At 40.6% G+C, this 27,298-nt stretch overlaps 1 protein-coding gene across 1 annotated transcript in view; it reads right to left on the bottom strand.

Annotated features, from left to right (window-relative positions):
• The window catches only part of LOC124178533 (glutamate receptor ionotropic, NMDA 2B), a 2,057,245-nt gene that overhangs the window by 1,460,441 nt on the left and 569,506 nt on the right, over positions 1-27,298 (bottom strand). Inside the window, exon 6 of the mRNA XM_046561964.1 lies at positions 24,698-24,881. Within this exon, the coding sequence (XP_046417920.1) occupies positions 24,698-24,881 (184 nt within the window). The remainder of the gene's footprint in view (positions 1-24,697; positions 24,882-27,298) is intronic.

The following is a 27,298-nucleotide window of genomic DNA, read 5'->3' as shown; positions in this document are numbered from 1 at the left end:
TGGCCGTCATTAGCCTCTTCTCTTTCATCTGCATTTTCGCCTCTGACACCTTCTCTATCCTCACGATTACACTCTTCCTGCCATCACCGTTTCCGCCATCCACTGCAACCTAACTACCTCACTTCCTGTTCCGCACTCCCCGCGCTGGTTACACACATACAAACAACACCCGAAATCCGACCCAGTAACCAGCTTGACATAATTTGCCAATTTTGTGGTCGTTTAGGTCACTCGGCCGTGAAATGCCGCTGCATTCCCAAAGAATTTTGCACAAAATGTAAACGAACCAGTCATTCACAGAGAGATTGCCGATCCACTATGGCTCGTAGACAGTACAAGAGCCAAGAACCTTACTGTAATCACTGCAGACGGTCCGGACATGTAATTGACGATTGTAGAATTCGCGCTTTCAACAATGCTGACCATAATTCAAGCCGCGACAATGATCAGAGAGCGACCGAGCAGTCTTTAAACTCAACCGACGCCTGTCGGGAGGACGAACCGACGAGCGGCACTAACAATCAGCGTTCAGTGCACCAACTCACGTCCTCATCACAAATGCTGTAGATGAGACTCCAGCACTGATTCAAATTAATGCCCCTAAACTGCACGAGAATTCAGAATTCATAGTCGACACAGGTGCCAATCTAAATCTAGTAAAAAATAACGTCGTTAGACCAGAAGTACCAGTAGTGTATATATGCTGGTTCTGGACCACCACCCCCCCTAGCTCCCCCCTAGCCCCCCCCCCCCCTCGACTCACGACGCACCCTCTCTCACGCACCCCCCCCCCCCCCCCCCCCCCCCCCGTCATTTTCGGTGGCTATTCCCATAGGATTTGACACACACACACACACACACACACACACACACACGCGCGCGCGCGCGCAATAATTAAACGATCAAACGAACTTACCTGTTGTGAAGTTCGATCGTAATTATATGTAGAGTCTCGTTTGAGATGATTACATCGTAGTACCGTCTACTTCACGTTAGTGTGTCAAGAATATTCAGAGCTTATAAAAAAAAGAGAGCGCCTGGCCCCCTGGCGCTGCGGTTGTTGCTTCTCCAAGTCATATTGTTTAAAGTACTCCATAAGGATTGAAAATAATAAAACAAACACATTTCAATAAATAAAGGGGGAGGGAATGATAGAAACGAACGGAAATAAAACGTTCAATGGGTGGGATGTAATCATCTCAAACGAGACTCTACATATAATTACGATCGAACTTCACAACAGGTAAGTTCGTTTGATCGTTTAATTATATTACGAGTCTCGTTTTCGAGATTACATCGTAGATGTTCAGAGAAAAAATTATTTTATTATTTTCTAAACAGCCTCAGGCAACAAAAAAGTAACTTTTATCGAGACCAGTGGTCTCTCTTGAACAAGAATCAGCGGTTTTTTATTCGCTTACCTCGATTCTAACAAAATGTAATTAATGAAATCTTATGCAATAACTTATAAATATTATGAGAACACGGTTGCTGCAAAGTCTTTTCTGCCCGATTTAATCGGCCGATTATAATACTCTGCAAATACCTGCGAGTCCTTTGACCAGCCCGCGGTATTTCTTATCGCGCTAATATCCAACCCCTTTGCCAAGGCAGCCGATGTAGACGCGTGCCTTGTACTGTGCGCCGTGAACTCAGGTCCTATGCCGCTCCTTGCCAACACTGACCGGATCCAACAACTTATTGTCTGGGTACTCGCCGATTTGAAGGGTTTTCTCGAAGCGATCAGTACGTTACTGCAATCGCCTCTGAGTGGTTTTGTTATTTCCAAATATCTCTTCAACGTGCTCGCTATGCACAGTCTAGGCTGTTCGCGAAAGTACGGCAATAACAAAAGTGGCTGGAAAGCCCCTGGTCTCGACGTTTTAATGATGTCCGAGATCCTTATCTCGAAGCCCTGTGCCGAGTGAGAAATATTGACAAGTCTCATGAGCGAGAAAGTTTGCACTCGATGAGCCGTACCTAAAGCTAACAGCGTAACTAATCTCTCTGACAATTGTTGATTGTTTAATGATTCGAGAGGATATAAGTTCGCAATGTACGTAAGTACGATGCCGACGTCCCATGTTTCGTCGTATCGAGGTTTCGTTGGTCTAAGCCGAAAAATCCCTTTAAAAAATCTACTGATAATCCGATCGTTAGTCATGTCGTTCGTTGATATTAACGAGATCGCCGATCGCGTCGCGTTTAATGTGCCATAGGAGGCTCCTGAACCGTATCTCATTTGCAGAAATTCGAGAATGCGGTTCGCGCTCGCTTTGTAAATGTCTGTTTCCGTCTCTCGACAGAAATTCGCCCATAGCTTAATAGGTCCTGAGTACTGCTTCCATGTACTCTCGGCGAGAGAAGCCAACAACGTCTCGATCACTGAGTCCGAGAATTTCTTGCGACGGTAAGATTCGCCGACAATTTCCCGGCAATCAAACCCAGTGATTTCTGTAATGGATGCTGGAGAGACCTACAAGGGGACAATAAAAGCCATTTAGCGGGAGCGAAGATCATCGGTTTCTCTACGAGAAGGTCCATAAATATAGGGAACCATGGTTGCGAAGGCCAATTCGGCACTATCGCAATCCCACAGGCGCGATCTGCGATAACTTTTCGAAGGAACCTGAGAACCAATGCGAACGGTGGAAATGCATAAAAATACTCCGATTTCGAGTTGATCGTGAACGCGTCAATAGCTAAGGCATCAGGATCTCTGTGCCACGAACAATAAGCTTGACATTTCGCGTTAATCCTGGATGCAAACAGGTCCAATTTTGGTTTGCCAAATTCCGAAATTACTTTCTCGTATGCCCAACTCGACAGTTCCCATTCTGTGTCTATATTCTTTATCCTCGACTCCCTATCGGCCTCGACATTTTCCTTGGACGCTATGTAAGATGCGAAAATCCAAATTTTCCTACACTCGCACCATTGCCAAATCTCTTTTGCTATCCTGTGAAGTGCGGCATATTGAACTCCTCCCATTCGATTCACATATGCAATAGCTGTCGTATTATCGATTCTTAGTAAAATTTCGCAATCGTACAATTCGCTTGCAAAACATTTAAGGGCCATAAAGACGGCAATTAGTTCGAGTTGGTTAATGTGCAGCCTCCTTTCGGTGTCACTCCAAAAACCGTGTGTGCCTTCGTTACAACAATACGCGCCCCAGGCCGTTTTTGACGCGTCCGAGTAAATCTCCTTAATAAATCGAAAACTTCTTATCGGACCAAATGACGTTGTAATATTTTGTTTCCACCAATCGAATTCGATCTGCAAATCTGCGGATAATTCGAGCTGTGCATCGTAATCCCCCCCGCTGACTAACAGGGCGAAGAACTTTTCTCGTTCGAATCTCTTGGTGTATAACCATCCATACTCAATTGCGCGATAACAGTCGACTAACTTCCCGATGAGGTGAGCGAATTCCCGAATTGTACAAAACTTGCGATGGCTAAAGTCGTCGATCACGGCTACCATTTTCTTTCTCTTGACTTCCGGTAGCTCCAATCTCATTTTTCGAGAGTTGATAACGAATCCTAAAAAAGTGCAATCTTTCTTGGGAATCAAGCAACTTTTTTGATAATTCACTATAAACCCTAGTGACTGCAGTTCTTTAATAGTGACTTCTACGTTTGTGCGACACGCGTTAAAATTCGAGCCGATGCAGAGGATATCGTCTAAGTAAATTGTCGAGATGAATCCTTTCCCTCGTAAATAATTCACTACCGGTTTTAGGATTTTTGTAAAAATATACGGCGCTGTGCATAGACCGAACGGGAGGCATACAAATTCGTACATTATATCCCCGAAAATGAATCTCAAATATTTCCGGCTTTCCACGTGCATAGATACCAAAAAATACGCATCTTGTAAATCTATGTTACACATAAAATCACCTCGCGAGATTAGTTTCGTCGCAGTTCTAATGTCCTCTAACTTGAAATGCTGCGTGACTATAAAGTTATTGAGCTTTTTCAAGTTTAACACGAATCTCATTTTTCCGTTTGATTTTGGTACTAAGAAATACGACGAAATAAATTGTCCCGGGCATGGCAAGCAGGGTCTGATTGCGCCCAGATCTAACAATTTGGCTATCGCCAGTTTCATATGTTCAAGCTCAATCCCAGAATTGAATTTTTGCTGAGGAGGCGGAAGAGATTGGTGTACTGACTGGTCAAATTCAATTTTGTACCCTCTTACACAGTTTAAAATGAATCGATCCCGCGTGACCTTTCCCCATTGTGGGAGAAACTTTTGCAGCCGCCCCGCTGCTTTATTTACCTCTAAGGCCTGTCCCGCGAGCGTTGGTACGAGCTCTGCTTGCGACTCTGGCTGCAGGCTCGTTGTTGATCTCGCTGTTGATACGACTGATTCGACTTCGGGACAAATTTGACAGTCTTCCTCGATCCTCTCTGGTTCGCGCCCGTCCGAGATCCCCCTCGATACGAGTTGGACGACGGGCCTTTCCAGTTTCCCGAATTCGAGTTACGAAGAGGCGCCTTGGGCACCGATGGTTGAGCCTTCAACTCCAAGCCCACCTTTTCGATCGACTTTGCCGTTTTTATTTTTCCGGGCAAATCCTCGCCGAATAAAAAAGCGTCGGGCTTAGTTTCGTCCAGAATTCCCTTGATCTTCTTGTCGAGAGACGGCGTAATGCACGATCTTCGTGTAATCGAGTCCAGACGAGAAGCGTGTGCCAGCAGTCGACCCGCGTCGGCAAGATACTCCAACAATTGATACTCGTCAATGCCGTCTTCCTTGGGGGTCAACAGCAACGAAATTCCAGCACCCAATGCGGCCATAGCTGAACCGCGAATATTTTGCGCATTTCTCAAGTATTTGTCTCGTTTCGTGGCCGACTCGAAGAGCGATGACGCTACTTCTGCGTTTAACACTGGCGCTTCCAAGCGACAATTGCCTGTTCGCGCATACTTTGACAACAACTCCTCTAGGTCGTCTTTCTTGAGTCCTTCGGCTATCCATTTTTCCCAATTTTGTGACAAAGTTGAGTTTAGCTGTAATTCTGGCGCACCAGATTTTTCAAGGGCACCCAGGATACGCAGGGTCTCTTCGTCGAAAGCCTGTGCTGCGTCCTCTGTAGCCTGACTCTCAGCATCCGCTAGAGTTTGTCCTTCGGTATCTCTCGATGGATCAACCGATGCGACGGGGAGAACATTTCCCCCATTGTTGTCGTTCGTTGGTGACAAGCCTGCAATGGATTAACCTGCGATAAAGACAGCCTCTCGTATTTGTTACGCAAACGAGTCTCATTTCGCAGCAGCCTCGTGATTGACAAAATTACTCTATCTTTGATCGGCTAATGCCGTCGAGTTACGCGACCGTAACCTTGGGCTATCTGCCGATTCCTCCATACAGGGGAATCGTACAGTTCGACTCTAAGAAAATACTCTGAGAGATTTCCTTCGTACGGCCTGGGCCGCCGAGTCATGTGGCCATGATAAATGCAGAATATGCAATAATCATTCATTTTTGCGAATAACATTCACAATCGACTCAAGGCAGAACTCTGAGAGTCTGCCTTCGTACGGACAAAACCGCCGAGTCTATGGCCCGCTATTTCCGCGAGCGACACCCGCTCAAACCTTTTTAGGTTTTGTTCGACCCGAGACAATTTCTGTGAACTTGTCTCCGTACGGCAAAGCCGCCCGGTCTACGGAAATAACGAAATAAAAACAGAAGAAAATACCTTGACGACTCGTCGATGCCTCCTGATTGCCAGCAATTGTTTGCATAACCTCGCGTCTCGGGCTACTCGAGGTCGTATCTGAAGAGCTATCAGGCATCGCATCAACTATCTTCTTCAACTTTTTAAAGAACTTCTCGCTCTTATTCTCCTTATTCTTCTTCCTCTTGTGTGATTTTCCCATGATTTTTCTTGATTAATAAACTGGAACAATGCTCTAAACGTGCTACACTTTTACGCACGAAAAACGTTATGACTTGGAGAAGGAACAACCGCAGCGCCAGGGGGCCAGGCGCTCTCTTTTTTTTATAAGCTCTGAATATTCGTGACACACTAACGTGAAGTAGACGGTACTACGATGTAATCTCGAAAACGAGACTCGTAATATAATTCCTGTCGAGACTTGTTTGGCGCCGGAAAGCCGCACATAAATCAGATAGGGTAAGAACCCGCTAGATCTATTGAAAAAATTCCATGAAATGACCCCTGAAGGAAGGTTTAAAATGGCGTTTTGAATGCTTTTAACAATTTTTTCATTTAACATCAATTACATTTAGTTTTCTTATTGTATTCTCAATTATCTTATTCTAAATTTTAACGAGTAAAATTATGCATATTATTTTCAATATCCATATTAATTAAACATATCATTATTCCAAAATTGACTTATACCAATTTTTTAACAGTACCACTGATCGGATTATATTCTACAATGCGATCATGCAAGATCATGCAGTAGGCAGAAGTGTGTGGCGGGAACGTAATGCTACAGTCAAATTCCAATCGAATGTCCACGGGTTCAGTTTTCAATGTTTCGTTCTGCTTGGAGCAATCGATGACGATAAGGGGAGCTCGGTTTATAAATTCATGCCTCGATAGCAAAGGCTCAGCTTCTTTGTTATAGTAGCTCATTGAAACCGAACATACATATCATAGAGAATGGCGGGGGCTGTGCAGGCTCGGACTTGTTCGCTATAAAGAGTCGTAAAACCCAAAACTGTGTGTACACATACCATCCGGTGAAGAGCGGGCAAGATAAGATTTTTCTCACACCACACACTGTTCGCCACCCGCTTTTCGTTGACCGATTTTTCCCAACACATGGCCCACGCTGCTTGACGACTCATAAAACCCAAAAATTTAGGGATGGTGGGAGGGGGACTGCGGACCCCGTCGCCTCTGACGTCATTTTTTACACGAATTTCATCATCTCTGCAGAGTCGGGAGGGCAATGAAACCCAAAAATTTAGGGATGGCGGGTCGGATAAAGGGCGGGCCCAGTCGTCTCTGACGTCATTTTTCCCTCCGAGATGCGCAGAACGCAGTGCGCACCGCATCTCCGACGTCATTTTACCCTCCGATATGCGCAGAACGCAGTGCGCACAGTTCCCAAATTCTTGCGATCTATCGGCCTATATACATATAAGCTCAACGCATCCGATGCAGACTCGTCAGTCTTACACGATACGTGCAAGTCAAAAAAGTTATACAAAGTTCAGCTTATATCAACGTCAAAGTCATGGCAGTCGAAGCGTATATGGGACTTGCGGAGCAGATGGAGAGGATGTACAATTTGCTGAGAGAGCAACCACCCGGAGAAGAGAATGACGCCGTCATCAATCATTGGGCTGATATTGGAATTGCGAATATCCAAGTTCTGCGCGATATTTCCATGCAACGAGGAACAACCGTTGGTGCGAAAATACGGATCCAACATACGATCGCACTCCTGCAATCTTGGGTGACGAAGATCAAGCAGTTGCAGCAGCGCACAGTGGTGACGGGTGGAAATATCGGTACTCCTGCGGGTGTACAATGGGACGACGTGGATAGCGCTTTTGCCAGCCGAATCAGAACGGGGGTTGTCACAAATCTCCGTCATAAAAATTTGGACGCCTTTCTGGACGATGTGCAGCGCGTCGTCACCGAGAAGTTGGAGCTGATACTGCGCGAGGAGGGAAATGTGAAGGTTAACCTCATATTATCGTGCAAATTCGAAAATGCCAAGCACGAAGAGATCTCCACCGAAGTTAAAAGTTTCAACACCTCCAACGTGGCGATTCTCCTCCCATCAAGCGATATAAATGGTTGGTTTATACGTGCACGGGGTGATCTGCAGTCAAAGGTGGAAGATTTCGAGCAACGCGATTTCGGCTGGAGTATGATTGAGATCCTGAACATCGCTGTAAATATCAATCGCTACCAGCCTCTCGCCGCGGGGGCTTCAACATTCGTCGACCTGCCCCAAGACATTCGACATAAAAAGGCTGTGATTAACGTGAGGAACGAGGACGAAAGATGCCTTCTCTGGTCCGTCACAGCAGCCCTCCACCCGGTCAACACCCACACCGATAGGACTCCCAACTATCGTCGATATATTTCCGAGTTGGACTGTACAGGTATCAATTTCCCTGCTACTCTACATGATGTGAAAAAGCTTGAGAGATTGAATAATTTGCGCATCAATGTATATGGTATAGAATCTCAAACTTTTTCGCATCATGCAAAATCAAATAAAAGCGTCATCGTGCAAATTTATTTGAGTAAAAATTTGCATAGCGTAAACATTGACACGATTCATCTTCTAATGGTTGAGAGTAATCCGGAAGACGATATGACTGGTGAGTTTGCACCGAGATTCCACTTTGCTTGGATTAAAGATCTTTCCCGATTGGTGAGCAAACAATTGTCCATTCATGAACACAAAACGTTTTTATGTGACAGATGTTTGTGCCACTTTAGCGTGAAACATGCCTACGACAATCATCGACACGATTGTATTACGCTAAATAAAGTACGCATGGAGTTTCCCAAGTGTAAAGATTTAGTATTTTCCAATTTTCAAAACAAAGGCACCGTTCCATTTGTCGTATACGCCGATCTCGAATGTATATTAATCCCTGAACCTGTGGATAAATTTGAAACTCGTAAGACTTGTGAAATTCAAAAGCATATCCCGCACAGTGTAGCGTACTATGTACATTGCGCGTACGATGCGACTTTATCGGAGTTCTATGGTAAACGCGGTGTCGATTGCATAGATTGGTTTATAAAACAGCTTAAAGATTTATCAATTCAAGTAGTCACGCATCAAAATCATAATTCCGATGAAGTCTCTTACCCAAGTGCAACGCGATCGTCACATGCGCGCAAAGAATTGTTATATTTGTGAAAAACCGTTTACGCCTGAGGAGAAAAAGTGTTACGATCACTGTCACTTCACGGGTAAATATCGTGGTCCTGCTCATAATCGGTGTAATTTGAATTTCAGAGAGTCGCACACAATTCCAATAGTTTTCCACAATTTGTCCGGTTACGATTCTCACTTTTTAATAAAATCCCTCGCGTCAACTTTTCCCGGTAAAATTACACTGCTACCCTTAAATAAGGAAAAATATATATCCTTCACGAAACGCGTCGATGGAACAATGATGCACTTGAGATTCATCGATTCGTTCCGATTTATGGCTAGCAGCATCGATAAACTTTCCACATATTTGACCGATACCGATAAACGCATAACACGCAAATTTTATAATAACCCGACTCAGTTCAGTTTGATGACGCGCAAAGGCATTTTTCCCTATGAATACGTCGATTGTTGGGGGAAACTCGATGAACCGCGATTACCTGCAAAGAAGCATTTCTACTCGCACCTCTGCGATGCAAATATTTCAGACACCGATTACGAGCACGCGAAAACTGTTTGGGAGGAATTCCATTTAGAGTCATTGGGAGGCTATTCAGATTTATATTTAAAGACCGATGTTCTTTTGCTTGCCGATATTTTCGAAAATTTCCGTGCTAGCTGCTTCAAAACATACGATTTAGATCCGCTGCACTACTACACTGCACCGGGACTTGCTTTTGACGCGATGCTCAAGCATACTAATGTAAATTTGCAACTCTTAGACAACCCTGAAATGGCGGCTGTGTGCTAGGATTTCACAAGTGGACTAATATTTTGGCTGTGCCGCCCCTGAAGCTCCGCGCCAGGACGTCGTATGCGTACCTCAATCATGCGAACTCTAAATCCAGGGGTCATTACTACGCGAGCAATGACAGCTCTTGCGACGACCTTGGTAGGGGCGAGGATCGCGGTCCTCCTAGACTGCGGAAGAGAGGGGCTGCAAGCAGCCTCGACGTCGATAGTGCCGGGCCCTGGTAGCAGGGGACACCTCCACCATCACCTGCCGTGATCAAAGGCCTTCAAATGATGATAATAACGATGATGATAATAATAATAATGATAATCTATAATTTTTCGATACGATTAATGCTCATTTTATTTTTTGGTGAACTTTTTTTCATTTTCTGAAAACTTTTTTTCATTTTCTGAAAAATTTTTTTACGTGTTAATCAAATGGGAAAAAAGTTTTCGGAAAACTTTTTTTCGTTTTGTGGAAACTTTTTTTCATTTTCTGAAAACTTTTTTTCATTTTTTGGAAACTTTTTTTCATTTTCTGAAAACCTTTCTCGTGGTAAACGGATAAATATGAATAATTGTTCAATATATTAATAATAAATAAATGAATAATTGATGAATACATGAATTTACACGGTATTCGAATTTTAAAACTTCGATCTGCTCAATATCGTATTGCCGGCGAAACGTCTCTGCTTCATGAACTATCGCCATGGGTGTCAAACGCATATATTTACAACGGTTCTATGCCCTCAGTTCCAGCCTACGGCTAGTTTATTGCGGGGTTGCAGCACACGCTCCAAGTTCTGGTGCCTGTTTGCCCAGGTATCGGTTGCATATTACCGTCTTGTCAACTCATGATCAATTTTTTCAGTACATTGGAGCTAACCTCGCATTTTTTTTACTACGTATTAAGCACTGTGGGGTTGATCAACTCTTGGTAAGCCCCTCAGACGGTTCTTATAATTATTAAACGTGATGTTATTTATCGTTGCAGTTTTCGCATCCTTGACACGCTTACCCACTTTAACACCGTTGTCACATTTTTGTTTCATCGTCATTGAAAACTTTTCTCGTGGTAAACGAATAAATATGAGTAATTGCTCGATATATTAATAATAATAATAATAAATAAAATAATTGTCAAGTATATGAATTCACATTTTTAAATCCATCAAATATCGTATTGATGGTGAAACTTTTCCGCCCGATGGTGGATCGTTCGAGGCGTCAAACATCAAATATTTACATCAATTCTATGTCTACAGTTTATCCTATAGCTATTAGAGGGCTGGGACAAACCCCCAAGGTACGGTGTCGGTCTGTCCAGGTATTAATTGCCGCTTGTCATCCTGCCAACTCAGAGCCAATTTTTTTTGTACGATCGTGCTTACTTCGTGTTTTTTGCTGCGTATTAAACACTGTGGAAGAGTCGACTCTCGGTAAGCCGTCAGACAGCGCTTATAATCATCAAACGTGATGCTATTTATCGATGAATTTCTTACACCCTTGGCACGCTTACTCACTTTTACGCCACTGCCATATTTTTCCCCATCCTCACCCATCGTAGTAAATGTGTACAGCTTTGCTCGCAGTCCCACAAACTCTGTCATAATTTTACCATTATTTTCATCCTTCATTAGCCCTAGTTGTTTTTTGTTTTTAAGGGGAATACCATACACATTGTCGGGCGGATAGTCAGAGGTGTCAAACATTGTATCTACATCACGTTTGATGATATCGTCGATATTAGGCACATTGAATTGACAAATAAGGCTGTCTGTGTCGGTATACATCAATTTAGCCTGTTTATTCGAAAAGTTGGTTTTAATATAATTATAGTGGAAATCGTAGAGAAAGATTTTTGACAGATCTAGAATTGATGCGCCGACGTAAATAGGTTTGGTGAAGTGAACTTTGACACGATTCATTTCAATGATAACCATATCAGTGTCAAATACGGTGCAGCTGTGAAAGTTTGCTCGGGCAATAAGCGTTCTCGTACCACCTTTTCCCTCCCATTTTGTAACCAATTTAACATCTTTATGATTTCGCACATTTTCCATAGTCTTGCCGAACACAGCGTTATTCATGAGTTTGTAAAAGTTGTTCTCAAATTCATTCTTAGATTGCTTACGCATGTCTGTATTGAGCGTGATGTAAGGCTCGAGCCATGGAGATTGCGCAAACTTCAAAATTCTATGCACTTTCGTTAATTTCAATCCTAAACTCAAACACTGCTTCAAATTTCTATAGTGCAATATATACTTTGTTTTGGGGTGAAGGGTGGTCACGAGTTTGGCATTTTTACTACCTGGAGGAGTAAAATGTTCGGGACAAAGAGGTAAGTCTTTGTGATCCTCGTGGAGTTCTACAGGGTAGTCCAAATCTACCTCCAGAAAGTAGCCGATCGGCGAATCGTCCGGATGGTTCGTTATATCAATGTGCTGATACTCCCACTCGAACGAACCGATTAGTAAATGCACGCTCATAGCTGCACCGTACAGGTTATTCACGTCAAAATACATGAGATACGATTCCGCTTTGTTTGGATCAAAATCTGTACCCATGAATCTATTATTGGTCCGAGCGTGTCGATTGGAACATTGTGCTACGCCGCCTCGAATGGCTCTTTCAATAAATTACACCATTTCAGGGTTGTCTAAGAGTTGCAAATTTACATTAGTATGCTTGAGCATCGCGTCAAAAGCAAGTCCCGGTGCAGTGTAGTAGTGCAGCGGATCTAAATCGTATGTTTTGAAGCAGCTAGCACGGAAATTTTCGAAAATATCGGCAAGCAAAAGAACATCGGTCTTTAAATATAAATCTGAATAGCCTCCCAATGACTCTAAATGGAATTCCTCCCAAACAGTTTTCGCGTGCTCGTAATCGGTGTCTGAAATATTTGCATCGCAGAGGTGCGAGTAGAAATGCTTCTTTGCAGGTAATCGCGGTTCATCGAGTTTCCCCCAACAATCGACGTATTCATAGGGAAAAATGCCTTTGCGCGTCATCAAACTGAACTGAGTCGGGTTATTATAAAATTTGCGTGTTATGCGTTTATCGGTATCGGTCAAATATGTGGAAAGTTTATCGATGCTGCTAGCCATAAATCGGAACGAATCGATGAATCTCAAGTGCATCATTGTTCCATCGACGCGTTTCGTGAAGGATATATATTTTTCCTTATTTAAGGGTAGCAGTGTAATTTTACCGGGAAAAGTTGACGCGAGGGATTTTATTAAAAAGTGAGAATCGTAACCGGACAAATTGTGGAAAACTATTGGAATTGTGTGCGACTCTCTGAAATTCAAATTACACCGATTATGAGCAGGACCACGATATTTACCCGTGAAGTGACAGTGATCGTAACACTTTTTCTCCTCAGGCGTAAACGGTTTTTCACAAATATAACAATTCTTTGCGCGCATGTGACGATCGCGTTGCACTTGGGTAAGAGACTTCATCGGAATTATGATTTTGATGCGTGACTACTTGAATTGATAAATCTTTAAGCTGTTTTATAAACCAATCTATGCAATCGACACCGCGTTTACCATAGAACTCCGATAAAGTCGCATCGTACGCGCAATGTACATAGTACGCTACACTGTGCGGGATATGCTTTTGAATTTCACAAGTCTTACGAGTTTCAAATTTATCCACAGGTTCAGGGATTAATATACATTCGAGATCGGCGTATACGACAAATGGAACGGTGCCTTTGTTTTGAAAATTGGAAAATACTAAATCTTTACACTTGGGAAACTCCATGCGTACTTTATTTAGCGTAATACAATCGTGTCGATGATTGTCGTAGGCATGTTTCACGCTAAAGTGGCACAAACATCTGTCACATAAAAACGTTTTGTGTTCATGAATGGACAATTGTTTGCTCACCAATCGGGAAAGATCTTTAATCCAAGCAAAGTGGAATCTCGGTGCAAACTCACCAGTCATATCGTCTTCCGGATTACTCTCAACCATTAGAAGATGAATCGTGTCAATGTTTACGCTATGCAAATTTTTACTCAAATAAATTTGCACGATGACGCTTTTATTTGATTTTGCATGATGCGAAAAAGTTTGAGATTCTATACCATATACATTGATGCGCAAATTATTCAATCTCTCAAGCTTTTTCACATCATGTAGAGTAGCAGGGAAATTGATACCTGTACAGTCCAACTCGGAAATATATCGACGATAGTTGGGAGTCCTATCGGTGTGGGTGTTGACCGGGTGGAGGGCTGCTGTGACGGACCAGAGAAGGCATCTTTCGTCCTCGTTCCTCACGTTAATCACAGCCTTTTTATGTCGAATGTCTTGGGGCAGGTCGACGAATGTTGAAGCCCCCGCGGCGAGAGGCTGGTAGCGATTGATATTTACAGCGATGTTCAGGATCTCAATCATACTCCAGCCGAAATCGCGTTGCTCGAAATCTTCCACCTTTGACTGCAGATCACCCCGTGCACGTATAAACCAACCATTTATATCGCTTGATGGGAGGAGAATCGCCACGTTGGAGGTGTTGAAACTTTTAACTTCGGTGGAGATCTCTTCGTGCTTGGCATTTTCGAATTTGCACGATAATATGAGGTTAACCTTCACATTTCCCTCCTCGCGCAGTATCAGCTCCAACTTCTCGGTGACGACGCGCTGCACATCGTCCAGAAAGGCGTCCAAATTTTTATGACGGAGATTTGTGACAACCCCCGTTCTGATTCGGCTGGCAAAAGCGCTATCCACGTCGTCCCATTGTACACCCGCAGGAGTACCGATATTTCCACCCGTCACCACTGTGCGCTGCTGCAACTGCTTGATCTTCGTCACCCAAGATTGCAGGAGTGCGATCGTATGTTGGATCCGTATTTTCGCACCAACGGTTGTTCCTCGTTGCATGGAAATATCGCGCAGAACTTGGATATTCGCAATTCCAATATCAGCCCAATGATTGATGACGGCGTCATTCTCTTCTCCGGGTGGTTGCTCTCTCAGCAAATTGTACATCCTCTCCATCTGCTCCGCAAGTCCCATATACGCTTCGACTGCCATGACTTTGACGTTGATATAAGCTGAACTTTGTATAACTTTTTTGACTTGCACGTATCGTGTAAGACTGACGAGTCTGCATCGGATGCGTTGAGCTTATATGTATATAGGCCGATAGATCGCAAGAATTTGGGAACTGTGCGCACTGCGTTCTGCGCATATCGGAGGGTAAAATGACGTCGGAGATGCGGTGCGCACTGCGTTCTGCGCATCTCGGAGGGAAAAATGACGTCAGAGACGACTGGGCCCGCCCTTTATCCGACCCGCCATCCCTAAATTTTTGGGTTTCATTGCCCTCCCGACTCTGCAGAGATGATGAAATTCGTGTAAAAAATGACGTCAGAGGCGACGGGGTCCGCAGTCCCCCTCCCACCATCCCTAAATTTTTGGGTTTTATGAGTCGTCAAGCAGCGTGGGCCATGTGTTGGGAAAAATCGGTCAACGAAAAGCGGGTGGCGAACAGTGTGTGGTGTGAGAAAAATCTTATCTTGCCCGCTCTTCACCGGATGGTATGTGTACACACAGTTTTGGGTTTTACGACTCTTTATAGCGAACAAGTCCGAGCCTGCACAGCCCCCGCCATTCTCTATGATATGTATGTTCGGTTTCAATGAGCTACTATAACAAAGAAGCTGAGCCTTTGCTATCGAGGCATGAATTTATAAACCGAGCTCCCCTTATCGTCATCGATTGCTCCAAGCAGAACGAAACATTGAAAACTGAACCCGTGGACATTCGATTGGAATTTGACTGTAGCATTACGTTCCCGCCACACACTTCTGCCTACTGCATGATCTTGCATGATCGCATTGTAGAATATAATCCGATCAGTGGTACTGTTAAAAAATTGGTATAAGTCAATTTTGGAATAATGATATGTTTAATTAATATGGATATTGAAAATAATATGCATAATTTTACTCGTTAAAATTTAGAATAAGATAATTGAGAATACAATAAGAAAACTAAATGTAATTGATGTTAAATGAAAAAATTGTTAAAAGCATTCAAAACGCCATTTTAAACCTTCCTTCAGGGGTCATTTCATGGAATTTTTTCAATAGATCTAGCGGGTTCTTACCCTATCTGATTTATGTGCGGCTTTCCGGCGCCAAACAAGTCTCGACAGGAATTATTGCGCGCGCGCGCGCGTGTGTGTGTGTGTGTGTGTGTGTGTGTCAAATCCTATGGGAATAGCCACCGAAAATGACGGGGGGGGGGGGGGGGGTGCGTGAGAGAGGGTGTGTCGTGAGTCGAGGGGGGGGGGGGGCTAGGGGGGAGCTAGGGGGGGTGGTGGTCCAGAACCGGCATATATACATCACTAGTACTGCGTGCAACATACGAACGACTATCCCTTACCGGCATTACCGATCAGACATTCGACACAATCGCTAAGACTCAAATTCATATCAATGAAAACAGCCACACATTTCAACCGTTCCGGATAACTTCCCTATTTAGCAAGACGGTATAGTCGGCAGACCCCTCTTACAAAAAGAAAAGGCGACCATCTCTTTTGGCATCAATTCGTAGACGTTACAACATTCATACCCACTCAAATTTAACAGTCCTGTACAAACTCGTAGGGTTACAATCGAACCTTGAACCGCTGAAACAATTCCATAATTCCATATTTCCATAAGACTGTAAAACATAAAACTGTAAATCATAAGATTATAAGACGTGATAATAATCTAAATTAGTTGTGACAATAAAAATAATTGAGCGTTGTTTTGCATAAATTTGATTTATTAAATACCCCAGGCGCTTAATATCCAGTTGATAAAACCCTCTGTTCATTTCATTAGTGAATATTTGGATTACAAGTATTTAGTACACTTCAATATAGATTTTTCTTGATCTTTTTCCCACGATATTTTCAGATTAAAATCTACCGACATTTCGGTACTTCGGTATTTACCGAAATTTTGATATTCCAATCAACCGAAACTACCGAATACGAAACCCGTAGCGGAAATCGCTACCTAATTTCCAATACCGCGCACTCCTAGTTCCCATAATGATTTTTGAGGTTACACAACCGGCTGCGCACGCTGTTCACTGCTCGAATCTTAAAACTCGCAGTCGCATGGAGGGGGCATACTTCCAGAGACAGAGAGAGAGAGAGAGAGTCGTTACGGATGTCCATTTCTACGCTACGAGGTTACATCAATGTTTTCAGCGCATAAGACATAAGGTAAGTATTAGGACTTTTGGATTTAGTGCATAAATATGAATTATATAATTAGGTAAACACATAAATATTGCGATTTTGTTTACAAAATTATGTACTTCATAATTCAATTATTATATGAACTGTTTGTAGAGTTGGCATTTCATTAAAACTGCAACATCCCCGATGACACGGTGGCGGCAATATTTATTTGACCATTTATATCGTAATAACTTCCTAACAGTTACAATAATATGTAATAAAACACGTAGTATTAAAAATAGTTCAATTGAAATGTAGTAAATTTTTTCAATAAGACAATGTAACATATAATATACTTACTCAAAAATCACTAATTTTTGTAAATCCTTACACTCTCGTCAGTATGACGCTATTTTATTAATAAAATGAGCAATTGAAATAATTTGTGCCATGAAAATTCTTGTGTATTGTAACGGACAGCTGGTCCAGGTCACCTCCGACATCAGCTATGGCTGTACATACGACAGATCACAACAATAACAGACGATGACCGACGCCTCGCTGACACATACCAACTCGACGATCCACCAGCAAGGTCATCGATAAGGAAGAGACGACGACGGTGTAGCGTGATAGGCGATCACGACGAGTATAAATAGGAGAACCGCAGAGAGCATCGTCAGCAGTTGACCGGCGCGGCACAGCGCCGAAGTGACTCACTGTTCGGGGGTAGATTTTGCAAGACAGCAGTTGCCGGAAAGAGCTGAACTGACTCACCGATCTTTTGGTAACGAAGTGTTCCTCGTCTGGAGGGCACTATCGAATTTAGCTTCAGTAAATTGTAATATCGAACTTCAAGCAAAGCGCTTAGTTTCGACTTAGAAACATATGATTTAAGTAGAATCCACGATAGCACGGGATGTTTAGAGCGATAGGAATTACTTCGTAGAGCATAGAATAAAAAATTTGAACCATGAATACAACAAGGAGCAGAACCTATGAAAAAGACACTGTATTTAATTTGTTGATTTAAACCTTGTTTACCTGGATTAAAACTGATTTGGGATGACTTTCAAAATTTACACAACGCGTCTGTTTCTCTGTCCTACACCATTACTTTATTCAGAATTTCACCTTGCGTAAAAAACCGACAGGCAGCCAAGGTTGTCCCTGGTTTGCAGGATCGGCGTTGTGTTTGGGTCATCAACCCGAGACAAGGAATAGGAAGGCGACTCTGTTTACACCGAGTTCGCGGTCAGAAGGGAGCACCGGGAAACCCGTGTCTCCAAACAGATGACATACACCTCACTCTCTTGTCTCTGATCGGTAGCAAAAGCAATACAGCGTGAGGGAGCATAAGAGGGAGGTGTTTGTTCATGAACCAAGGCGACTTTGGAATCACCTAAGTCCGTATAACTAATTGTTTCAGGGTGTTTTTAGATTGGAAAGACCGATCCTTCTTTTTTCCCATCAGAAGAGGTCCTTTATATTATTTATATTTACCCTAATTTCAAGGGTTAAGGTAAAAGAACTACACAATAACGGGGTTTTCTCATGGGTCAGTTTCACAAGCCTCAAAAAAAACGCACACGTTATAGTAAAGATATTAAAAAAAACCGATAAGCATATTCAACTTAATTGATATTTTTATGATATTACAGTTCTTCATTATTGTCATAAAATGAGCATGTTTTATCAAAACTGAATATTTTCGAAATTTTTTTTGACTTTGTGGAACAATTACTTGTAAAAAATGTCGTATCTACCAACGTAGTACACATATGACGTTTCCAACTAGTTTCATTAAAAAATTATTGACGCATGAAATCAATAGTCAATTGATTGACCTACTTAGAATCATTTTTATCAACATCTTCTTGTTTTGATCTTTTCTGCGGCATTGAGTACAACAATACCTTACCCGCATTCTTTTGCACTCACCTCGGGCTCGACGGAGTTTGAGGCCCGGGAAAACAAGTGAATCGCTCAAATCGCTCTGGAAACATAAATAACTATGCCATTGCGTGATCGAAACGATCAAGACAGCCAGAGAAAAATAATTCGACAGAGAATTAAAACCACGGTTGGTACGCAGATAGTTATTATTTTTATGTTTATTTTGTTACATTTGTGTCGAAGTTACTGTACAGATCTAATTTGAACGGCGCGGAGGAGTGACGGAAACCGAATACCTACATATGCAGAATTACGTGGGTTTTAATCGAGAGTCAACTGAAACATCTTGTTGTCATGAATAATGTTTATTGCTTGAAAATGAATGCTTCTAACGAATGATAATTATTATCATTAATTCTCGCGTATTAATTTCCATAATCTCACGAATTGATAAATTGAGCACGAGGGAGAAACATCTCACTGAATTGATGTGTCAGTGGGAATATCCAAGAAAAATCGGCCAGATTTAAACGTTTTTGACATCCTATTTTTTAAAACTATTGAAATTTTTTTTCGTGAAATAGCCGTGAAAAACGTTAATACGTTGTTACGTCAGTGGACGTCATTTATTCCCAAGCGGTAAGGAACAAACGGGTTCGCCTTCGCGTTTACGTCCAGAAATAACCGGAACTTGGGTTAGGGGTGAATAACGTTTGGGTGTTTGAGGTATGAACTATATATTTGGTTGAATAATTTGTGAAGTAATTTTGAGCGGAGCGTATAGTTCACAATTGATGAGTAAAGTTATACGTAAGGTTGTTGAGTGTTGGAAAGAAAGAGTTGTTCGTGTCGAACGTTGGAATCGAAATGCCTGAGGTAAAGAGGATTAGACGTAAGGGGTGCAAAATGGTGGGGAGAATCGAAGTAGCAGAGTCGGTAAAAAGCGAGTGGCGTGAGCCAGAATGGAAATAGGAGGATAGGAATGATTTGATAAGGATACTGCAGGGATCGTGGGAGAGTGACAAGATGAGGGAGACGTGTGGCGATACGCCGGACGTAACAACGTATTCTTTTGTTCGACCAAAATATTTTTTTTTGAAGTTATAAGTTACTGAATTTTGTTGAAAAGTTAGTGCATGACTTTAGGGATTCATTTTTCATAACTTGCAGAAATTTTTTTTTGAAAGTCATTCTGACAGTTTTCCAAAGAACATTGGTTCATTTCTCTATCATAATCAAAACTAAGTATATTAATTCTTGAAGTTAATAAAGCGCTAATTTTGCAACGAAATTAAATAATTTATAACTTTGGAAAAAAAATATTTCGGACGAACAAGAAAATATGTATAAACTTTTTGTACATCTATTTTGGGTCAAAAAAAGTTCCTATCGTTTGAAAAAAAATCCCAGGTCATTTCTTGGCTGACTTCTCCTGGACCTTCTCGAATATTACCGAATTATTTTCTGTATGGTCGAAACTCCTTCAATTCGAAGTTATTCAGATTTTCGTATTGGTTTCAAGGAACCAGGATGGGAGTACAAGGTCTATTATAAATTTTAGAATGAATAATCACAGTGATTGAGCTGTTGAATCGGAATCTCATTTATTAGCTCATACGGGAAAAACCTGAGGCATAAAAACCCATAACGTCATAACGATCTTATTTTTCATATATTATCGTTACGTGTACAGACTATCATTATATGATATCAAATCGACCTAATGCAAAAATGTCTGTGTATTTATTTTGTTGAAGCTGTAATTGTAGATGACTATATCCATAAAGTTATAGAGACAAATTTTTAAATGAATGAATACATTTTTAATAAATTTACGTATTGATGTACGGGAGAGAATACGGTCATTTCAATTTTGCTGTCCCTACTTCTTTTACTGGCAATGAGTCAGTCGCAATTGTCGAAGGTTGGCGGTTGTAGATGTACATGTAAACGCATTAGCGTTCGGTAGAAATAGACATCACAATCTAGATGTCCGTTGTTAACAATAATGAAAATAATCCTGAGCGTAATCTTAGTAAACATTAAATAGTTAACGTTTAGCGAATTGTCATGAACATTTAAACTCTAATTTCGGATAACGGACATCAATTCCAAGCTATTCCGTGATCATTACTGTCAATCAAATTTCATATAACACCAAGCTGAGGCTCTTACATCGACATTTGATTGATCTCCGAGTACTAACGGTCCTAATCTTTGCCACAGTTCCGCATGAAGAAAGGGTTATTCGTACAGCTTCTCTCAAATTGTCTATTGCATAATGTCATTGATTCTATTAAATTGTCTGTTTTCAATGCATAAGTTGAAAAACTAATGTTGTCTTTGGCAAACACATATGCATTGTTTTCGAAGTACTGCACATTCGTACAGATACATACATATTTCTAAACCTTCTCGAATCTCATGTTCATATAGCAAGGTTGACGTAAATACGATACGTGTTATGAGAACATTACCCTGGCAAAAATAAGTTTTACGTGGAACTATGAAGAGTTTCCGACCGCATAAAATCGTCAAAAATTTATCTACAACTTTTTGTGAAAGATAATTAAAATTTGAGACCCAAACCTGACGATTCTTTTTTATTCATAGAATCGCGTTGAACTTCATAGAAAAATATAAATTCCTATCAAAAATTATAAGAATCTGCAACTTTATATGAAAAGTAAAAACAATTTCGGACCCAAACTAGATGTCGCATCTCTCTCAAAAAGAAATTTCTTGCAGACAAGTTAAGTACCTACCCAACAAAATTTAAGTCCATTATGCATCCGAAGACTGTTCTTTTCATCTTCTGTACGATAATAGACGAAAAATTATGAACTGTCACGGAAATTATGATCGTAGGATTACAGAAAAGTGAAAAAAAAAACTCCGATTAACTACGCAAAAGTACGATAATCCATGAAAAATTCTACGACAAAACTACGAAAGCGTTATAAATGACCTACAAAATTGTAGAAAATTTTTGTAGCTAAGCGTAAAAAATTTTCGCCAGGGTAGTTCAGGAAATACAATTGAAGGAAGAACTTTTTCACATCGATCCAGGACAGATGCGACCTCTATGTTCTCATAGAGCTAATGTCCGTGATAAAGACCTATATGTTTCCAACCACAGATTTTTAGGTGAAATAATGTGGGGTGCGTTCAAAGTTGATGAAACAATGGTTTTAACTGATAACGACGAAAATATTGATAGACAAACAGTTTAGTAAGAATTTGTAGTTATCAAAAAGATGAAAAATTTGGCTGATCACAAATTAAACTTGATCAATTTGTTTTCGTGCAAAGTAATAAAAACTTGCTAATACGATAATTTTGCATGTATGTACATTTTACATCTTTGAAAGTCTCGGACTAGATGTCTCTCGGTATACCAAAAAAGGGTACAAGACCGGAACTTGGTCGAATGAATATTGTTTGGGAAAGCTACTCGTCACTACACGTTGAAACTAAGGCATTTCCAGGCTGGAATATTGTCGGAGAGCAACAAAACTTAAAAAATATTATTCCCAAAGAATTCAGTTGTTACGTATTTACCTTTTGTTCATGTGCGTAATCGACGGACTACGAACTCAAATTAGTCTGTAATAAAATCATGCCTATGTGTAGATGCGATCATCGATAACCACTCGTCGTGATCATAGTCATCTACCCCGTAATAGTAGAGGAGCCCAAGAGGCTAAATGGTAAGTCACTTTAGCGCTGCGAGAACTTATTGGATCATAAAGATTAGATACTAAAAAGAAAAAAAGTTCATATGATATATGCTCTGTTACTGCCGGGGGAAGTAGGTACTAATTTTCAAAAATGTAAAAAAAATTTATTATAAAGAAATACTCGAGTGCGTCAGACATTAATATCGTATACGCCCTATGTGCTTCGGGTAACAGAGAAGTATTAATCTGCCGGCTTACAAATCGGGGGTGGCAGCACGAAGGGGTAGAAAATAAAAAAAAAAAAAATTATTTAAGCTCATCAGATATTCAGGGGGAATGTTAAGTGACCTCTAAAAGGTATCCTATTCAAAAGACTGACGATTTGGATGCAGTCAGAACTCACAGCCGATTTTTGAAAATGTAAAAAAAAATAGTGACCTTGAAATACTCAAGCTCATCAGATTTATATGCAGACAGTTCAGCTCGATGTCCTTGTTGTGCTAACCTATAATCTGATAATTATGCGGAGGAATTTCATTGTTCTGACAGCTTAAGGTAGTACCGTGACATGTAAAGGACACCAATAGTCAATGGCTATTGTTTTCCTTCTCACTCACTAGTGCTGTCTTTCTTTACCGACTATCGCTCACTTACTTCCACTCACGTGAATCATCGCAAGTCACCAACTTTAAAAATTATTTACAAAAAAATAAATACTGCTTGTTTATATTTTTTTTTTTGAAAAAAATTACTTGTTATATCCTCAATTAATAATTCTCAGTTTTTAAAAACAATCCTAAGAAAAATATGGCTGTTATTAAATAAAATGCTCACTCTAACTACTCTAACTACGGATAGGGAATAAATGTTAAATGTACGACTTTCGATTGCTTATATTTCAAATGGTAATATTTCAAATGGTTTCATGGTAAAGGAAGTGTTAATAAAGATTTTTTTAATCTTCATCATCAGATGAATCATCCTCATATTCGGAGCTCGAATCAATTTGATCATCTTGCGTTTCTGTACGGTGCGAGAGAGTGAGAACTAGAGAAAGAGTGAGAAGGGGAGAGAGACGCGGAGTGGGAAATACATAGTTCTCAGCACTTGCACGTACCTCACTTTATCAATAATTTTAGCTTTTTTACGTTGTAGAAACCGTCAGATTATATTATATCCGTAATTTTTACATGATTTCCTTCAAATTAAAAAAAAAAATAACCGCGCTCGAATACTTCCAGGTGACGTTTTTTTTTTGCAAACTAATTACTCGCTTATGCTCTTATATCATGATCAAATCGTCAGAATATTGAAATTGACGCTTTTTTCCATGTAATTAACTTACCTTCTATTAATCTGACGAGCTCGAATTAATTTGAGGATCGATTTTTTTTTACTAATCTGATTGGCTACCCTAGACGCACCCTTGTATATTAAGGGTTCATATATGGTGGTCGTTCATAACAGAATGCAAGGTTTCCTCCCTTATATTGTTCTGTCGGGCTTGAATAAAACCCAAAATCCCCTCTTGGGCTCCCCTACTATAACAGGTATATTGAGTAATTTCTCCCCAGATTGATCGATTTTTTCATTTATTAATTATGATTTTTTCTTCTCTATGATCAAGCGAAGCTTTATTGGTCATTACCTGCTAGTTCGAATAATCTAAATCGATACATGATCATGAACAGCGATGAACGGCGACAAATTATGATAGGGTGGAAATGTGGATTTTCCAGAACTGGCTATCGATGAACCGGTTGTATGTTGTAATTTTCTGTCACCATGACTCAAAATTGCAAGTTAGAAACTGTGAAGCTTTCTTTTCGTATAGTTGATGCTTACTTCGCCAATGTGATTCAGGTCTATAAAGTGATCAACTATCCTGTAGAGCATACATTCTGTAAAGTCTGCCTAGTCTAAATGGGCTGTATGGCCGATACGGTCGGTGATATTACATGTACTCGAAGTTTTGAACTTTTACTTACAATCAAAGCTACTTTATCGAGTCCTAAGCAATGCAACGTCACGACAAAGTCATTGTTCTCGATTTTCGAGAGAGAATGTTTACTTACAATTAGTGTCGCATGATCTTTTATTTTTTAATAGGAAAACTAAACTAAGAATTCAGTTATGATATCATTAACGGGTAAAGTGAAGCAGATCAAGTATCTGGCACATGATCAACCCCAGAAATTCAGAACAGAAATTGAAAAAAAAAAATTTTCCATCATCTCAACAAATTCGGATACCATTATAATATACTTTTTTTTTACCTGAAAAACGTATCACCAGTGTTCCACCGTGAGTCGCCATTGCCTTCGCAGCTCAAATGTGTTTTGAGACTTCGATTAGCGTTAATTGGATCACTGACGAAATCCTCAACACCGTAGGCGAAGACTCGTATTGCAGTTGCGATCTCATTCACCAGACTCGTACTGCTTGTATCAAAGTGAACACCTGGAAGTTTCGAAATAACCATCAATTTAATGTCTGTATGACAATTAAGGTCATGTGGGATCAGCAGAAAATGTTGGAATATAAAAGTAGATAGAACGATAGAAGTCGAAAACGATAAGAGGCAAGAAAATGAGGCATGCAATGGAATCCCTGCGCCGCTGTGACGTACCGCGCTAGATGAATTAATTTTTTCCTGATCGTAATAATAATTTCTTCATCTATTAAAAATGCGTTTTTGATAGAAAATTTGATATAGAATACGATGGTTGTACCAAGAACTCGCCACAAGGTGGGGGCAATTTTTAAAAATCGATTTAAACATTTTGGTTGCTTATAACAATATAAATTTATTAATAGTTTTCAATGAAACTATTTTTTCATTGAAATTCATTCTTTGAGCTTTAAAATGAAAAAAAGAACTTTCTAGCTCGAATAAAACCGGAGTTATGAAGTTTTGAAAATGAGTCTTCAAGCCGAAAATCACCGTATTCTCAAATTTTCGATTCCTTCTGTTTTCCAAAATATGTTGAAAAAAAATTCTCATATGCGTATCTCTTTTTTTTCGATATAGAACCCGTGAAAAAAAATCAGCTAAATCAAAAACGAGTCGATCAGAAAGGTGTTCTGTTCGTAAAAGAAAGTCCCGTATATATCTTTAATTGCGCTCATACCTTCATTGCGAACAAAGATGCTGCTGACATATAAAAATAATTTCTTGAATTACGTGAGACATATATGGTTTTTAGAAAAAACAGTTCATTTGCATTGAAAAACTCGGACCACTCGAATTTCGCAATTTCTCAAATAATAGATTAAAAAATCTGTAAAAATTCACATGAAGTACCTTTTGGTAGAACTTTGATATGACCATTTATGGGGCAGATCTGGGATGGTCGAACAAAAAGTGGCCGAGTTGACGGAGAATCCCTCATATACATATTGAGTGATTATCTCTATCTTAGTCACGATTGGTTTAAACAACTGGATTTTGTTTGTGTAAGAATACAAGTTTTTTTTAATCTCGATTGTAACAACCTTACAGACTGACTCAAACTAGATGAATATTCTTACCTGTAAGAATATGAGAAACGACATTGAGAGTAATTATATCCCAATCGTTTCTACCTTACAGTTTTTATTGTACATTTACATTTCAGTAGTATAGCTATGAGAGTTCTACTTACAGATTTCTGTTACCGACACTTACCGACATTCTCCCCAGACTCAAACCCTTTACCGCGATGACGTCACAGTCTGCCGTACTGACTTGAGGTCAAAACCATGCAACCTTACCAACAGTTGTATCGGTCGACGGTAAAAATCGCACTGCTATACCAACAATTCTTATCGGTCGAAGGTCAAAATCGTGCTGTTTTACCGAGAATCTTACCAACCGGGCAGAGATTCGAAAATAGGTAAAATTTGGAAGTCAAAATATTCGGCTTCTGAACAAAATTTTGCCAGAGGCTTCATCGATTGAAGAGAAGATGAGAATTATCACAACGATCGGACTCTTGAAAACGCTCGCGGAAGAATTCAAACGACTTCAGAAAACGAGTGGAGGTACGCGGATAGTAAGAAGAAGCGATCGAGTTCACTCGGAAGATTTGGAATCAGCTTTCGAGGGGAGAATTCGAACTGGATCCATCGTTAATTTGAAGCATGAAGATGTAGAGAGATTTCTAGAAGACGCAAAGGTACTAGCTGTGACAAGACTAAAAAACGCTCTGAAGAAAGACAGGAGCTTAAAAGCCAACGTTATCCTGGCTTGTAAATTTGAAGTTAGAAAAGATGATCACGCGGTGGAAGAGATCAAATTTTTTAATACGAGAAATGAAATCATTCTCCAGACAACGGATATCAACGAATGGTTCATCGAAAACGCGACAGAGCGTTTGTTGAAAAAGGTGAAAGATTTCCAGAAAAAGGATTCAGGCTGGTTGCTGACTGAAATAATCAATTTGACTGTGAATATCAATAAGTACGTGCCACTACGAGGCGGTGTGTTCACATACACCCCGTTACCTGAGCATATCAATAATAAGAAGGCTGTGGTGAACATCAGAAACAAAGACTTTTACTGCTTCCTTTGGTCGGTCACCGCAGCTCTGTTCCCAGCCGACAATAATAATCCCAACGTGACCAGCTCGTACCCGCATTTCAGCTCAGTGCTACGATATGATGGAATGAAGTTTCCTATGTCTCTAGACAAAGACACCATTTCAAAAATTGAGAAGCTTAACCGCCTTTCAATTAACGTTTATGGTATAGACCAAGGTGATCGGAAAAAAAGTAAATAGTACCGATTCACCTGAGTCAAAATAAGTCTGATAAACCTGTAATTCATCTTTTAGCGATAGAAACTGGAATCATTGACGATGACGATGATGATGTTGATGTGGAAAATTATAAAAAAA

Source organism: Neodiprion fabricii, chromosome 3 (assembly GCF_021155785.1).
Source record: "Neodiprion fabricii isolate iyNeoFabr1 chromosome 3, iyNeoFabr1.1, whole genome shotgun sequence".
NCBI classification, from domain to species: domain Eukaryota; kingdom Metazoa; phylum Arthropoda; class Insecta; order Hymenoptera; family Diprionidae; genus Neodiprion; species Neodiprion fabricii.
The sequence above is the reverse complement of the archived record's forward strand: the minus strand, read 5'-3'. Positions and strand labels throughout refer to the sequence as shown.